Below are 18,133 nucleotides of genomic sequence, written 5' to 3'. Positions count from 1 at the left end.
GAGTTCACGTCGGCAGCAACTGTGGAGCCATGCGAACTGTGGAAGGCCGTGCTTTCTCACCGATCAACAAACGCTGGTTCATATTTCTCCCACACGGACGACCGCTTAACGAACGAAAGCGCTTAATCACTGTGAGACCCTCCGCGCGCCTGTTGGTTGAAAAATGATCCGCCGCTGTCTGACATGTGTTCTGCCCGCGATATTAGTTTTAATCTCGGTGCAGTTCCATACTGGCAGGCGGGCGATGCCTTGTATGGTGTGCCGAAGATTAATCGGATCGCTATTAATTAAATGATTAGCGATTCGAAAATCGTGAACCTTCGCACCGTGACGCTTGAAATGGAAAGTGAAATTTACTTTCATTGCACTCTCCCTCCAATCACACGGTTGAATTCGGGAACATTGCGATAACACCGCTTTGTCGAGTTTTTTGATTGTGTGAATTCAGCAAGGATGTATATTTTTCATCCCCACATGTATCGATATGCTTTCACGACGAATCTTCGCAACTGCGCAATGCGTTTGTGTCGTATTTGAATATTTATGCTCGAAAGCTTCGCTTCCCATGCATTGGTCTGAAATCAGCTTATAAATCTACAGGACTCAACACGTGTCCTCGTCCGTTCGATGGTCGTCGCCAGAAGCCCAGCTTACAGCGACAATGTTGTTCGGCAAGCGATTCGTTTTGCACCGTCCGTCGCATGAACGAGTGGATCGTAATTAACAAGCACATTGCTGTACATCTTGCAGCTACTGTACACGGGACATTCGCACTGTGTAAATAGTCACCATCCGTTTTCGGATGCTCCCTGCCTGAGTGCTGAGAATGGCGGTCCCTCATTGGCACCCCGAGGCAAACTGATAGATACGGTCCACGGTACCGGATTGTCCCAATTACAAAGATATTTCTGGATTGTCAATTAGGGTATCACTTTTCAATCTTGTTCCCGAACCGCTGGCAAGCTTCCGCGGTTGACCAGCGTGCACAAGCGTACAGCTTTGTGGCCCCGAGTTTTGTGTTACGCGTTCGCGCGCGAACCCAACGGAGGAAGCTGGCGCGATAATAACACTGCCTTCAAGCTGCAGCTTCCCGAGAAATCGGTTCAATCTGCGGTGCAATGTGAATGTGCGGCTTACAGCGCGCATGGTGGGTACCTGCCACGGTTCGATGCATTGTAAACATGATGTTGCCGGGTGAAATGTACGAAGACCGACGGAGAACCACATGCCGAGCATGTGTTAGGTTGTCCCAAAGGTCGTCGATAGTATGGCAATCGTCCAGGCAAGCGCGAACGCATTCGAACCCCTAAAGGTATGGGAGATTTTCGCGCGATTCCGCCCTCGTCCGGTGGTAATGGAAAAACAAAGTGCACAAGTCGCGCCCCGGCGAGTGTGCGAATGGGTTACAATTTATGCATGCCACAGCGAGGTGGAATAAATTTGCCGCAGCCTTCGGCGGCCATGCAAACGCAAATCGCCTGTGCCTGCCTGTACCCGCCCAAAGGCAGGGTCTTCCTTGTGAGCTGCCCAACTTCTGGTGCCTCTTCGGTTACTATTCTTTCGTATCAGCAGCACCAAGCAGCCCTCTAGGCGCGCGGGACACGCGCACAAAAATTCTCTCACACAAATATACGCCCTCGCGATGGTTTGTCTGGCTGCCAGGACTGGCTGACTTGGGGTTTTTGATCGTTAGGCGAGAAGTGGTTCATTCACCGGAACTACGCCCAGACGAGAGGCTCTCATGTGTGTGCGCCACCTTGCCAGCGCACGTCGCATCCCAGAATCCAGCCTTTGAACCCATTCACCGCTCGTAGAAGAGTTGAAGTGCCCTCGGTGTGGGTGTGCGGGATAGAAGTGCGAGTCTTCCAAGCAAGCGAGAACTCCCTTGAAGGGATGGTGAAAAATTAACTGATAAAAATGCAACCACAGCCGACGGTCGACCGATGCACTACGTGAGCCAACGGAGAAGCCACGGTGGATCTTTTATGGCATGTGAGAACCAGCCTGTAAAGTTTCATTTTGTTAATTTATCCACTCCGAGTTTGTACACATTATTTCGCTGAAAGTTATCGACTCTGCAATTGGCATGTTTGCTAATGCGAGAAAACAGTCAATGTTAGATTCGTTTCAAAAGGATCTTGTTTGCGAAAAAATTCTCTAAAAACTTCCCGAGGTTGCCCAATGTCCCGCGACACGAATATTGTCACTCGCTTTCTGGGTAGTATAGTTTATAGTGCCCTTAACCTAGTGCTACGCACCGCAACGCTCGCTTTATTGCCGCTCGCTCGAAGCCATAATCCCACGTCCTGCCGCGCTTTATCAATGCATCACCTGTGTGGATATTTGATGGCCCCAGCGGGTGCCAGCGTGACCGGAAAAAGGGTGTTGCAACAATAAAACACTGGCTAATGTGCCCATTGCTAACGAGCACACTGGTTTTCGCGGCACAGCGGCAACATTAGCAGCTCGCCGGTTGGGTTCCTTCGCCCGGTAGCTCGTTGCGCGTAGTAAGCCACACACACTTGTACGGCGCGGCCTTTTATCATCATCATGATATCCTCCCGCTGGCAGGGCCTGTTCCTTGGACGCACAAACGACGCCAGTCATCAACGAAGGGCACACTACGGGGTGGCTCCTTGTAGGGCCCCGTCACCCGTCCGTCACCGCGCAAAAAAAAACCGTTCTAATTAAAGTTTATGCCGGCTACAGACTTTGCTTTTAATTACTCTTTGATTACTTCGAACTGGCTTTTTCCCATCGGGTGCGTTTTTCGCTCAAGTTTCCCATCCTGTTCGGTTCGAAAAATCCGATCGAACGAGAGGGAGCTGTGAGTGGAAAAGTAGCATAAAACCCCGTGCCCCTTTTTCCGTGCCTCGTGCTGATCTCACGTCGCCATTCGGATTCGGTAGGCTGTTTGGTGGCACTAAAACAACAACAAGCCGCTGGACTCGTTGGAGGTAATGACCGATGGTGGGGTGTGGCTGTTCGTGTACTAGTTTTCCCCGACTTCCCTCGAGTGCGTATTTTATTTAATATTAAAAACTCATTATTTTTTAAAAGCCCTAAACAGTGTATCGCAGTACGGGCAATAATCATCAGCGTTTCATCGGCGAAAGAAACAAAGCCACCGGCGGTACCGGCGAGAACGTTAGCTTAACCCCGAGGGGAAAATGCGAAGAAATGAACCGCCCTTCACCGTCGGCGAATCACCTTTGGAAATATGCTCACCCTCGGGCCGGAGCTTCTGTCGAGCCGCTGCCTTTTGCTCGTTGTTCAATCAACGCCTGGCAAACCCGGCAGTAATAACGCTCCCTGAGCCTGCCCGATCCTTACGAATTGTCCGCGCACGTTCGCTGGGCGGTAATAAGCAGCTAATTAATGTTGTAGCCCGCCGGTGAAGGGCAAGGGTTCATCATCGTCGTCATCCTTTCGTTCGCTCACGACTCTGACGTTCGACGACGAATCGCTCACCACACACACACACTTGATAGCACTCCCACGGTCCCTGTGGGGGCATGGCATTAGTGCCAGTTGAACCCAATGAACTGATTTCGAACGTGCGGTGACCTGTGTAAATTGTTTCATTAAAATTTCCACCGGGGTGTGTGGCGTAACATAATTCAGCTGTCCAGCTGCGGGATGGTAAATTGGGCTCGGCATGCCACTATGTGTGCGTCGTGTGTGTGTATTGTGGCTCGCAATTTTTGACGTGCGTTAACAAGCGCATAAACCGACGCGCGATAATCAGCTCAGGAGGAAATGAGGTGTCAAAATAAAAATCCTCTCAAGCCACCAAAAGCCCGAATCCCCCCGGTGGGTAGCTGTCTGCTATGGATATGGAAATGGAAACGAAGTAAATTGGCTTTTTCTGTCAAGCTGCTAATGATTCCGGCTGCGATCCGTGCCAAAATGCACGAAATAGGCGTCGGCACCCGTGCCCGTGGAATCCCAATTTATGATGCCCTTCGGGTCGCAAGGTGAAGTGCTCAATTAGCATCCCCAGTGCAGTGCAGACACGGCACGGGCATGAGGACTAGAGAAACATCTGCTCCCAAAATCGCTCCCGATGTGAGTGACTTAGATTGAGGTATATTCGCTGCTTGTCGGTACGAAATGGGGAGGTTTGTTTCGGGCTTTCAGCGTTCAGCACACTTCGTTCGAAAATTATTCCCCACAGAAGCCCTAACGTTTCGCACGTGAATCCGTCCGAGTCTCTATAATGACGAGAGCAGGCCAGAGTCAGGCATCATCGTTTCTAGAAAGATCGAAACTGCTCGTCCTGTCGGTCTGACAGTCCATCGCTAGATGGTTACAAAGACGCTTCTCTGCCGAGCCGATGGAAGTTTGGCCAAAAAAGTACCTAATTGCCCCCGTGACGCGAGTGGGCAAAGGGTTTTTGGCGCGTGAAACCGCCGGCTGATGGACGAAATGCCCAAATCCCGAGCGTTCCCAGAGCTCGCGTATCCTCACATTTACCTTCCGACGTGAGGTTTTCCTGGGAACGCTTAATGCCGAGCGAAGCTATCAACGTTCCAAATTATTAATCTTTCCCGACGCGCCTACCACGGAGTGGCAAGGATTCGTGTCGGGTCCATTAACAATGGGGCTACCTTCTCGGGAGGGAGGAAACGAATAATCCAACCGGAGTGGAGTCGTACGATGCCTGATGCGGAATGGGAAATGGCAGTAACGCATGTGTACATTAAATGGAATCATTTTGGCTCCGACGAGCTTCTCAGGATCGCGTTTAGTGGTGGTTAATGTGCCAAGACAAGATATGATATCTGGCACCATTACGCCTTCCGTGTGCTACAAAGCGAAGGGCCAAGGCCCTTCGCTACTCGACAATGGCGGGTTGGGTGTTGCTCAGAAGCTGTTATCACAGCCTTAGCGCACGTCCCACGTATACCTCTTTCGATTCAAACGAGCCATTATAAAACATGAGACCTGGGACGATAACGAGATCAAAAACACACCAATAATCAAATGCGTTATCGTTTTGCGGTTTTTCGCCTGTATGCGAGACACTCTCAAAATTACGATCTGCTCAAAGTGCCCGTTCGTCTTCCAGTCTTCCGAACCTGGAACGGGAAGAGAACAGACGAGTTGCTCATCCTGCAGGACGCGGTTTTTATCTCGGCCTTACAATCATCCCAGCCTTCCCCGTGTTCGACAAAAGTTTGTCGTGCGGATTAATTGTAAGCCGAGAGAAATGAAGAAATTAGTATGCATTACTCGCAACGCCTGCAGTCGAGCAGCAGCAGCAGCAGCAGCAGTTGATGGAAATGGCGGCATCCACATGTGGGGCTGGCCGTGTACCTTTTCGGGTGCGAGAATACGTTAAAAAAAGAAAACGGTTCGTTTTTCGCGAACCAGCTTATTAAGGAGTCGCGAAGCAGCTTACGGTGGGTTGCTTTTTCTCCCCCTTTTGCGATACGATCCTGCATCAGCGCGGCTAGAGAATGAGTGTGAGCGAGACACAGAGCGTCCAATACGTCAACCGGGGTGTATACGACTGTATCATTAATTTATTGCTTCCACCGGTAGTGTTCTGGTTAGCACGGGACTTGCGTTTTTGTTTTGTTCGTTGTCTTGCTCCCTTTTCGCCTCGCATTTACATCCACCCCGACGGCACGAAAGGTAATCCTTCGGAGTTCGTGTGCCTGGACAGAAACTGATTGGTTGATCCATTACACTGCCACCACGCGAAGCACCACAAGACCCACCGGTCAGCAACAAGGTATGTGACCGATTGGGGATTGCATCGTGCGCTCTGTAGGCAAATCAATTACAACCCCCCGCCAGGGGCGCAAAAGGGGAGCACTCGGTGTGCTGTTGTGGTCAGTTTGCGCCTCCAACGTCCGGCCCTTCAGTGACGCTTTGGCTTGCAATGGCTTGCCCGAGCAGGAAAGTTATACCAGTGATTATGGTAATCACTTATGCATTGGTTGTTTTGTTGCACCGTTGTTACACTTCTCGCACGCCGGCCATGAGCGTGTGTTACCGCAGAAAAATGCAAACCACCAAACGTACGTTCCCCCCCCCCCCCCTTGTAGGACGTCGGTCCCTTTCACTCGGCCGCACGGTGCAAACTGCATCCATTGCAACTACGCGAGTTTCCGCGGTGCATGCAACTGGCGCCCACCAGCCAGCTGCAGTGGCGCGCGGTGTGAGCTTCATGTGACGGGAAAAATCGCATGCAAAAGTGTTTATTTCTCGCACCTGTACCCCCTCCACCGTACTACCGCACCACCGTACGTGTGTCCTTCCTTCCGCTCCGGATAGCCAGCCCACGGAAGCTTCCTATTAAATGAAGGGAGTCCACCGTAACCTCCGGAACCACCCGATGGGTCACCTCGCTCGCTAGTTAGGGTCATCAAATGTGAATGAAGTGAGCATTACTTTGCTCCCCACCTACCCCTCTTCCCACCCCTTACTTCACACACACACACACGCGCGCGCGCACCTTGGAAATGGGTTTATTTTTTGCTCGCATGTGGCTAGGCACGCATGCACATGCTTCTTCGTGCAAGGCAAACCTGGACCTTTTGTCGAACGTCCGGTTGGGGGCAAGCGCAACAGGAAAAAGGATGTGGCATGTTTGCTCACTTTGTTGCCCGTCTCCACCGAGCCCGTGGTGCACAGGTCCTGTCGCGGTAGACTCCGTGAGCCAATGGTGGGGTTTTGGAAAACCCGCACTGAACGCAGATTTGGACGCCGCAGATTGGCTGGCCGGTGCGAAGGACTCCCGTCCAATTGCGACCCAGACGAGGGGGTCCCTCGTTGTGGCACGTTCGCGCGTCCACCTGGCGGCTGGTTTCGTTGCCGGTTGCGTGCGCCACCGCGTTCAAACTGCTCATAATCACCATCCCTTTAAAATTTAGCGAATCATCAACCCAACAGCTACAGGTGGTGCGGGACGGCTCCATGGCCTCCGCGTGGTTCGGGGGCCCGTTTTCTAACGTTGCTCACACCCCTCGGTGGCCCCATATGCGTCTGTATGCGTCCCACCCAACATCCCCGCACATCGCATCCTAGCGCCGCGCGTGTGAGTGTTGCGTTGGGACCGATTGTATTTTTCGCCGCGTTTTTGAGTAATGGACATTTCATGTTGCCTTATGCAAATCATACATATTAGCCTCGAAAGATTATGCGGACATAAATCTAAATGGCAGGTCGGTTCGCGCGCGCATTTTCCCGCACCGCACGCTCGTCTGCTTCTACTTCTGCTGCTGCTGCTGCTGCTGCGGGTTTCGGTGCTGTGGCTGGGTCTCGGGACCGAATTTGCAAGCGAGCGTTGCGGTGAAAGCGAAATTTTATGGAAACAATTCAACCCACCCGATGATGACGGGGTGCGTGTGCATGTGTGGGTGAGGGAAGGATACGCAGGCGGTGGACAGGCGGCCAACCACTACACAAAGAGCCGATATACAATAGGTTTTAGCTGTCCGGTTGGCAGGGGCCCACGTCCGTTCCGAGCCGGATCTGGCACTTACCCCTTTCTCTTTACTTAGTTGGTGTGGTAGTTGGTGTGTAGTGGCAACCGCCGGACACATCCTCGCCGTTATCCTTTCGTCCGTGCTTTGGTGAGTTTCTGTGGCATAATTGTTGCATATCCTTCAGCATACTCGAACATCAAACCAATATTGAAATTAGCATATGCGTTGGTTTATAATTATGTTAAACATTGGCTTCTGAGATCTCTCTTGAGTGTTGCAGAATGAAAGCTCATTTTCTTCTTACGTTTTTCGAGCATCAACCTTGTGATCAATGTTCTCCAAATTTTCGCTAAAACGTTTGCCAGGGATGCGCGCTGTTTGCATTGTTATTTACCAACGCTGTATTGCAGTCATTTAAAATTAATATTCTTCCAATGAAGCACTACTTTACGATGCCGAATCAACCGATCGATTCTATTCACGAGCCGATCTTCCAGTGTCCTGACGGTACCAGCTTTGTGCCGCGGACGACGACTCATACCCAATTACTATCGTAGTAATTTAATCACCTGCTCCCACTGCAAACCCGCGCTGTAACATTGGCGAAGACCTTCTCCATTGGCGCATAATCGCTGCCCGGAAGAAATTGTTATTATTTTACGACCTTTTTGTCTCTCGTAAAAAGCGCGCACATTGGCAGCGGGCTGTTGGACAGGCAGAAAAGAAAACCGGCCCCCATCGGTCTTAAGTAAACTTTGAACACCTCCGCCCGAAGCCGCCCATCAGTCTCTATCTTGAGCAGAGCGCCAAGGTTTATGTTCATTGTGGTGGATAACCATCAGCTCTAGTAGGAGGACGCTGCCATGCCCGTGCTGGTTCAATTATGTGCAGCTGGCAAAGCCACAACACTTGCACAGAATCCAAAGAATGGACCGTCCAAATCTTCCGAACAACGTTCCGTTTCGGTGGATATTGGCGCTTCCTTTTTTATTCATCGCAAGCTTTCTTTTCATGGCCCCATGAAGCGTTGGGGGTGTAAATCCGAACCAACGCCAGACCCACAAAATGATAACTGCAGTGAGATAACAACGGTGAGGGAGCGCGTTAGCTGTAATTTGCTCCGATCGAGGTTGTGTAAAAGCGACGCAGAACGGCACTCAGATTAGCGGAAAGCGCACTGACGCTGACGACCTTCTTGAGCTGGCAGGCTAGACGTTCGATACCGAGTAACTACCGATCTGAATTATTACATCGCAAAGGCGGAAAAGCGTCCGCCCGCGGAGACGCTAAAGATCGAGCGTCGAGCAAAAATGGACGAGCGTCGTGCAGGAAAAGTAAACGAATTGAAGTTTACGATTAATCTGCACCGTGGTGCGGGTTACAAGGCCACAATGCTTGTGCCGACAATGCGCCAAGATTATTGGTTCTTGGTGGGAGCATGTGCATATAACGAGTATTCGTAGCTGCTGAAGAATGCTTCTTAAACCATGGAACATATAAAATCTAAAAGAAATATACAGCAAGTGGCTCGTTCTTTGAGAAATAAAGCCTTAAGCCTTCTGTGTAGAGTTTAAAGTTGCGTTTATTTAGCTATATATTTAAATGTGCAATGTTTCAATAACACACATCTGGGTCATCGAAGCATAATGATCTTGGGCTAAATACGAATGCATACAAATGCCACGAAAGAGTACCGTTACATTGCATGACGTTCGATAAATTGTGCACAGAGGGTGTTGAATTTTCATTTCATTTCCATCCTACTTGCGCTCCGTTCCCAAACGTGCAAGGCAATGCCAAATTGATTTATTGTGTCAAAGATTTGTTGAATAATATTAGCACACTTTAAACACTGTGGTGGTTGCTTTGGTTGCAACTACAAGCTGCCTGTAACGTATGCGTTTTTGTTTTCAATTTACACCGTAGTATTGCTCCACTGCTCCATTCGTATGAAGCTCAATTCTTAACTCAGGGAACGTCGCATGACGATTTGGCCCAAATTTGTGTAGGCTTTTGGTCGAACGTCAATGAAGTTTCGGACAGTTTACATTCAATTAACGTTCCTTTCCCTTTCCTGTCACTCATTTGTGGAGCGAGGGTTGGCCAGATCCTGCCCGATTTAGATGCCCGAACGACCGATGGTCAGTCAGCTGCTCAATAAGGCCGTCAGTTTACATGCGTTATTAATTTTCTCCCTTTTCGAACGATGCCCTTTTGCCGTATGCCGCTGCTGCTGCCATTCGAAACATCCCAAACGTTGTTCGTCTGCCTACCTTTCGTTTCGTACGCATTTAACGACTCGGGGTGATCGAAATAAAAGCAGGATATCTATTACCTTCAATCGCCGGTGCATTACGCTTAATTGCTTTTCTTTCTTGGCGTGCTACATCTCTCCATGTTGTTGCGTTTTTTTTTTTGGGAGTTTTGTTTTCGTTTTTTCTGCTCGCCTCGAGGGCAGTTTTAAATCAATTTATGGTCCATTAGCTCCGTGACTTGTAGCAGTTCAGCGCGTAGTATTTATTCATAATTTCCTGATCGATGAATTAGGTTGTGCTTTCACTGGCGTCGGTTCAGTATTTGCATGCAGTTTTGCAAATAATACCCCATCTATGCCTTTAATTTCGTGGTACTCAGGAACAATCGCTCGATGCCCGGCGTGCCATATTTGCGTGCATACTTGAACCGACCGACCGACCGATGCGACATCCTGCTGCCCCTTTTGCCAATGGGCGCCGTTGTATGCGAATGGATGGCGTCAACAGGCGTAACTCTCGGATTTCTTTTCCCTGGGCTGCGCTGTGGGAGCTCTGAAACAATGGGCTGAGTAAACTGACCGTATCCCAAAGTCGTCGAGGGTATCGCAGGAAAGCGATGAAGGCGAGAGCGATGATGGATTTAGTGTGCCAAAAACGATTATGTGAAAGTTAACAAGTTTATGCTAATGAAAAATTCGATGGGTAGTGGGAAATGGGAGTTTTTTTTTCTTCCCCACCAATTGGATTGTGCTGCCTTGTGTTTTGCCTCTACCGCATTGGAAGGCGTTGTTTTTTTTTTGCACTCACGATAATGCTGGTAGAATTCCGTAGTTTCGACGGTTTATAAATGGGAAACATGGAGTAGTTAGACATAATTGTGACGGATCTCATCCTTTTCAAAGAAAATCTGTATCACTAACGGACCAGTATGTTTCTGCTATACATTTATTCGACGTGCAAAATCGATAAATAAATAAATTACCAACGTCATTCCCGTGCTTCACGCTACAAATGAAACTGTTTGGCTAAACCCCATGTTCAGTTAATCACTTCCTTTAGTAAGGCTAAACCTTGCATGCTCCAAAATAATGTAATCCCTGCTACCTAACCCAACGCACGAGGCGCCTAAACTCGCTCGCCAATAATTCATCCACTACACCCGCTAACTTTCGAAATCAATTCATCACCACTCAAATAGACCGTATCGGCTCGCGGCACGCTGCCTCCATTGTCGACCGGCGAAATTCAACCCCATTCGTGCCCCGGGTTCCCTGTTTTCTAATGAAAATCAATTAGCACACTTAAGTTAAAACAACAATCAAAAATTCTGTTGCATGTGCTTCCTCCATCTGCGCTCGTTCGCGAGGTTACTTCGAACGAGCGATGGCGTTTTGTGCCAGGGAAGCGATCGAACGACCGTCGGGACGAGAGCCTTCCACAAAATATGGCCCCACCGAAATGCAATATTGCGCCGCGTGGTACACGAACGGTTTGCGCGATTTGATGCATATTAAATACACGGTTCGAACCGATAAAGCGCCGTATTTTCATGGGCACAATTTGAAGCGACGATCGCAAGAGCAAAAAAAAAGGCAAGAGAGACTACATTAGACTAATGGCCGCAAATAAAGCGACGTCGTTTTCGTAATGCACCGGCCCCGGGGGATGGGTTGGCAAATAAAAATCAGCAGTGCTCTTCTGCTGTCGTCGTTCGGAGGCCTGGAAACGCCGCCCAGCCGATTCGTCGGTCGATTGGGCGAGTTTCACCGGTGTAGCGTAAGCCATTAGGCAAACATAACCATTACCATATGCGTGTCCATAAAATAATACGACGCCAAAAAGGAGCCTATCTTATGGGTGTAAGTTTTGCGAATGGAAGTTTCGCGGTTTATTTATCACTTTTTAAAAGCCACTGAAGCATACCAAATTTTAAAGGAAAGGAAGCTCAGGAAATCCTTTCGAAAAGGGAATTTCCCTAGCGTTTTATTTTACGAATTTTCACGATGAATGCCTCTATAAACCATCCGACAGACATTCTTTCGCAACAACACTTCTCCCAGAGTGGGCGAAGAAATTTCCCGGACGAAGAAGCTTCACCTACTCGATAGTGCTTTGTTCCCTCTCGCTCGACGTTTCGTTCCCTCATTTTCAATAACTCCACCATATCGCGTAACCCATAAAGAAAGATAAAGTAGAATAACAATAATAATAATTGTTACGATTATTACGATACATTGCGGTCTTTTTGATATCGATTTTCTTGCCCCTGTGGTTCGTCGAAGCCTTCTGTTTCGACCGCGAATCTTTGACCCGGTACGTCCGTACTTCGGTTTCGGCACATTCAACCCGCCGCCTTTCATCACCGATCATCAACGATGGGAGTACCATCCTTACGATTGCTCACCATTTCCACGGTTCCATCAGCAGACAGCTGCAGGATTTCGAATCCTTCCATTTACCCCAAAACAGACGCTGCTCCCATTCTGTTTCGCCTTTCGTTCTTTGCCATCAAACATTCGTACGTACGGTACTGGCTGGCTGGGTGTTGGGGAAAACGAAAACGAAAAACCCACCGCCCTACGGAAAGCGTAAAAATTTGAACCTTTTTCTGAGCTCGGCGTCTTTCCTGTGAGTTTCCCCTCTTATCCGGTTGTGTTTGTGTGTGGCCATTACTTCATAATAATTCAACGTTTTATGTGCGCGAACGATGATGCCGCGCCCACAATTCCAAAAGCATCTTTCGGGAATATGGAAAGTGTTTTAGTTATGCATTTTTAGGGCGTGAGCTACTGCGAATTGTTTGCGAATAGTTTTCGAAGCTCGGTATGGGAATGATTCGTCAGAATGTTTCTTTTTGTAAAATTCGGATATTATGCTTTTCATGAACAGAAATATTGCTCTGTTCGCTGATTTAAGCACAACATTACTTTTTCAATCACCGTTTAAAACGCACTGCTAGTGGGAATAAATACTCAACGACGAAGCTAGCTGTAATAACGAGCGAAGCGCAATGAACCACATTTTAATGGGCATAGGAAGATGCAATTGGCATTCCAGTTGCCCTCGAGAATACCGACGTTCGATATTTCGAATGTTTCGACGAAGAACAACACGAGACTCTCGAACAAATTGTTTGTTGCCAGCCGGAGGGATCTTACCCTGCCAATCTGATTAAGATTATCTTAAACGCTCCTGCACTTTCGCTCCCTCGGGGCAAATGTTAAGCCAAGATTGGATCGAAAAGTAGTCGACCCCCGACGGTTTTCGCTTCGTTTCTCTTGCATTTGCATACCGACAAATTGAGCAGTCGAAAGAAATGCGTTCGCTCGGTGAGCTTGTTCACGATGCATTTCGAAGCACCATTAGCGCTGCAACTACCGGAATTATGCGCACCAGCGAAGGCCCCTTGCAGCGATGTATCATTAGCGTGGTATTTGCAGCTACCGAAAGTGGCGAGTCCGAACTGCCGCTGGACCCCGTGGAGCAAAATTTTTCTTGCGTTTTTTACACGCCTTGTCCACCTGCTCGAGGGCTTATCGCGTACACTTTGCAGCAATAAAGTCACTCATAAGCCGCAATACATGCACACTGCACTCAATGCAATCACTTCCGCAATAATGTCCCTTCAATCCTTGTGAACCATTTCTCCCATCACATCGCCACTTCGACACGACGTCGCACGCCTGAGCTTGCCATCTTTTGTAACACAGCCATATATTTTATTATCACCCTTTGCAGTAGAGAAAACCACTGCGAAATCGAGCGGCGGAGGCGAAACAAAATGACTGCCTACATCACGGAGCTGTCGGACATGGTGCCGACCTGCAGTGCCCTGGCGCGGAAGCCGGACAAGCTGACGATCCTGCGGATGGCTGTGGCGCACATGAAGGCATTAAGAGGTAAGTTTTGATGAGTTCTTTCTTCTCTCTCTCTCTCTCTCCCTCTCTCTCTCTCTCTCTCTCTCTCTCTCCATCCATTTCTTTCCCTCACTTTTTGTTCTTGTTTAGTAGATTAAGAACGCGTTTGATCAGTTGGCTGATTTTCATCAAAAGTTGGAAAGTAATTTCCATTGCGAGGTCGTAAAATGTTTACTCCCCATACCTGGGGCGATGATTCCCATGCAGCAGAGCAGCTTTTTTTTCCATTCCGTGGTCATAAAACCTCGGTACGGTTTGAATTAGATACGGCTATGCGCATAAAACTATGAGTTTCTTTTCCCGTCGAAACCAGCAAATGACACGATTGGATTCGTAAGGTTCCCGCGTTGGTTGTTTGAATTTGAGCTGATTTTTTTTATGAACATCATGCTATTTCCCTTGAAATTGGTGTGCTGTTTTTATGGTTGATGTGTTATTTTATGTAAGTTTATATTACATTCCATTTGTATATTCACTTTTGATTAAATTTACGGTATGCACATCTGAGCTGGGAGATTATGTTTAAATGGGTAAATTTGACAGATTTATCTGGATATTCTAATGAAGGTTTGATGTCCCAGCAAAAGAATTCGCATAAAGGCTATGGAAACATTCTTTGCTCATTTCGTGTAAAGAAAATAGACGGATAAAAAACTACTCACCAAAGAGAAAAATGTTAAAGTAAATGGCAACAGTACACGTCGCAGCGAGCATCCTTGAAGGTAGCGTTAGGGATGGGTAATTTATTCAAATAATTAGCCAAGAATTTATAACTAGAGGAACCCCCGTTGGCGACTTTCCGCATTCAACGGTGCGCTCGTCCTTTTTACCGAAGGCCGAAGCTTTTTTCCCCTTCATCATTAAGGCCGTACGACTCACGGTGGAGCGGCAGATGAGCAAAGGGCCACCCGAAAAGGGAGAGAACTTGGCAAACTCTTTTCTAATTATTATCGTTATCTCTACACCAGTTAAAATAATGACTTCTGGATCATTTTCAAAGCCCAACGCCGGACAGGAGCTCGCTCGCGAGCACAACATCGGGGCCGGGCAAAAACGCTATAAAATATCTCGCGGTCCGAAGGACGAACGAAGAACTTTCTTTCGATCATAATAATTCAATCAATTGACAAGGTGCGCTGTAAAGAAGCCATTCAGGTGGAAGATAATTAAAGCAAAAGACTTCTATAAACTAGCCTTCTTCAAACGGCCAAAGGACAACTTACATCAATAAATGCGATTTAGATAACGCCTTAATGTCTTTCGAATAGAGATATTACGATATTTTGCTGTCTAATCGACAAAACCGAAAAACTGACCGATTATGTTGCGAACAACCAAAAACACCTCAGTGCGAGAGAGATGAAGACCGTTAACGGCGTTTGTTTGTGGAGCGCCAATAGAAGCGCTACAACCATGTTCGCCCGTCGGCAAAAGAGATTAATTGCCCGATGTAAATCATTATGAAAAATGTCCGATTTTTATCGCATCTGCTGATACAAAAAAAATCGTGAGCATCGCAAAAACCATTTCGCCTAGCTTATTGGTCTTCGGTTTCAGAAAGTATGAACAGTGAAGTAATTTAAAGATTAGGATATTTAACAACTCTGAATTACTGCGGCTGTATGTAACACGTTAGTATCAGTACTTGCGTGCTATTTCAAAGGTGTACCCTTAAAAAAGAGAAACAAATCCTCATTAGGATTTCATTTTACCAGCTGATACCTGCAACATTAAAGCGCTGCCTGCAAAACATTCAATCGAAATATTTAAAAATTTATTTGATGGCCACTCAGTCACGTCTTCTGCGTGGTTACGCTCTGGGGCAAGGTACAAATAAAACTCACTTTTCCAACCCTTCCCGCGCTTGGCCACATGGTAGCGAAGTCATTTGGCAAGCAATAAAATGTCCTCTACCCTAATCGGCAGGATCGTTCATTTCCGCTTCGTAGCGAGAATGGCAGGAAGACGGCTTTCCGTGTTCTAAACCGCCACGTGATCTGGTTTGCTGCACACTCACCCCACTTTCTCTCACACGCATACCTTTCTCTCTTTCTTTCTCCCCCGCCCTGTGATGTCCTTTCGTCTTGTGACCGACGCACACAGTGACGCGCGTTCGGCTCCCGTGCGGTGGAAAGGTTTGGCGGCCGGAAGGTGGCCGACCAGAACGGGTCAGAAATAATGTCACTCGGACGTCCATATATTTGAATCTAATTCGATTAGTTAATCCCCTGCGGAACAATATCCCAGTGCGGGCAACTAGGACGGGCGTGCGGTGAATACGCCGGACAGCGCTGGCCGGCTGGTCATCGGACGCCAAAATGGGAGAGGTTAAATCAACTTTCGCCCAAAATGACCCCCGGTTTTTTTTCCTCCTACCGCTTTTCTTGGTCACTTGCTTCTCTGTTATCTCTCCGGGTGTGTTAGGACGTTTGCAAGAACTTACGGAGTGAAAGTTGTGATGAACTGAGGGAAAGTGAAAAGAAAAGTCCAGAAACGAGACATCCCGTGGCTGGGTACTGGGAAATTTGCAGGAAACCGGAAACGAAGCGAAACTTGTCAGCAACAAGAACTCGAACTCATCGGTTAGTCTGGGGTATGCGCACGGGACAATCCCGAGTTCCGCGGCCTGGCAGTTCTTTCTACTTTAATGATTAAACTCTCCCGCCCGCGCTTGCTGTGTACTTTGTGAAACCCGTTGTGAAGTTTATCTCTTGTTATGCTCTCACGCTCTTCCTCTGGTACTCGTGCGTTTCAACCAGGTGGGGTAAAGGCTGCGTGGTAGGGCAGAAAAGGACGAGCTGAACGACGCAGGACTGTTCTCGGGGAAAACTCGAGCCCTTTCCACTGGGAAGAACGCGCGGAAATAAAACTTCCATTTCCATTGTCCCATTTCCGCCGCTGCAAGGCGCAGGAAACAAAGAACTGGCCGCAATGATACTATTTTATTTTTGTCTTCTTTTTTTTCGTTTTGTCTCGTTTCATCCACACTGTGTGTGTGTGTGTGTGTGTGTGTGTGCTTGCTTCTTCATTACATTCTTGCGCTTTGCCACAATTCAGCAGTGCCTCCGTTTGCCCTGCCATCTATTAGATGACCCCGTTTGCTCGAGCCCGGGAAAGTCATTGGTGCCGCCGAGGAGTAAAAATGTGCTTCTTGGCAAAGGAAAAATCATTAAACCAGTTAATTGCTTTCGGAGCAACGTTTATTTATGGTGTTATCCCGAATTCAATTTCCTGCCACGCTGGCACGGCGTCGCTGGCTAGTCCGGTTGCGTCCTGCAAGGCTCCAGCCATGGCCCGGCCGCTTTCCCTTTGTCTCCGCTTGTCGCGACCCTTTCTAATGGAAGGGAACCATTCGGTGGTCGGGAAAATTCACCCACGCGTTTCCAGCTACGCTATACCACACATCGCACGGTGTGCGTGAGTTTGCATGGAGTTGCCAGGACTCGAATGCACGAAGTAACAAAAACAATTCATCAATCTTAGCCCGGATGACCCAGGACAAAATCCGGTAATGGTCCACCAAGGCTAATAATTGCGAAGATTCACCAAGGACGGTTCCGTTGACAGCAGCCTAACTTATCCACCGAATGTTTGGGCGTTTAGGAAAGGGAAATGAAAATTTCAGTAGGTCTTCATTAATGTGTGTTTGGAGATCCATTACATTGATTGCGTTGCGACGATCTTTCGTCAGCAGCGGAGAAGTGAAGATGTCAGCCATGCAAAGTTTTTGGTAGCGGAAAATTTATGTCAGATATATTTACAAGTTATACCATCTATCCGATCGCAAGAAAACGAGATAGATTTTTATTTTCGTTCTATCCTGGAATATACGAATGTTAGATCCGAACGAAATAAAACCTACCTTTCCTTTACATACGTCGGATCTCTAAAGAAAAGAAAAAATCGATAACCAAGAAGTAAAAAGTCACATTCGCACAGTATCATTGAACGTGTACTATTAAAGGCTCGAAGGTAGCTTCATTTATCATAATTTTGCGTCTGTTCTCTACTAATGGTAAACCGTGTCGCTCTGGGTGTCCTATCGAGCGCTTTAATGCCGTTTTTCTCTATCTTGCTTTCATGCCAGAAAAACGTCAATTTAACACAACGACAAAAGAAATTAAATTAAACGGTCACTTATTGCTCATGTAGACATTTATTTCATTGCTCTCACCAAGTTGGTAATGTTTTTTTATGAAATAGTTCCAAAAATAATGCTTTTTAATAATAATTCCGTTTGGAAAAATAAATCCTTACCTCTAGGAGAATCGTTTAAGACGAAAAAGAAATGACCCAGCTCGGTCATTTTTCCTCCAGCCGTCGGGGTCTACCTTTGTCGTATAAAGAGAACAATTTTTCCGTCTGCGTTCTGCACCCCAATGGACACCAACCTTTGAGCCGTTCGGACGAAGGATATTTTCTGCCGTGGCCAGTGAAAACGAATCACCAGGACTGGTGTCCCTAGCCCACGCTTTACCCACGCCCTTGTGCTATGCCAAATGGTGCCATTTTTTCGCTCCTC

At 47.8% G+C, this 18,133-nt stretch overlaps 1 protein-coding gene across 1 annotated transcript in view; it reads left to right on the top strand.

The window, feature by feature from the left end:
- Nucleotides 1–18,133, top strand: part of LOC128726817 (aryl hydrocarbon receptor nuclear translocator homolog) — a 129,005-nt gene that overhangs the window by 62,369 nt on the left and 48,503 nt on the right. Inside the window, exon 3 of the mRNA XM_053820646.1 lies at nucleotides 13,433–13,593. Coding sequence (XP_053676621.1) covers nucleotides 13,433–13,593 — 161 coding nt within the window. The remainder of the gene's footprint in view (nucleotides 1–13,432; nucleotides 13,594–18,133) is intronic.

The sequence above is a fragment of the Anopheles nili genome, chromosome 3 (genome assembly GCF_943737925.1).
Source record: "Anopheles nili chromosome 3, idAnoNiliSN_F5_01, whole genome shotgun sequence".
Lineage (NCBI taxonomy): Eukaryota > Metazoa > Arthropoda > Insecta > Diptera > Culicidae > Anopheles > Anopheles nili.
Note: the sequence above shows the minus strand (reverse complement) of the source record. Positions and strands in the feature narration are given on the sequence as shown.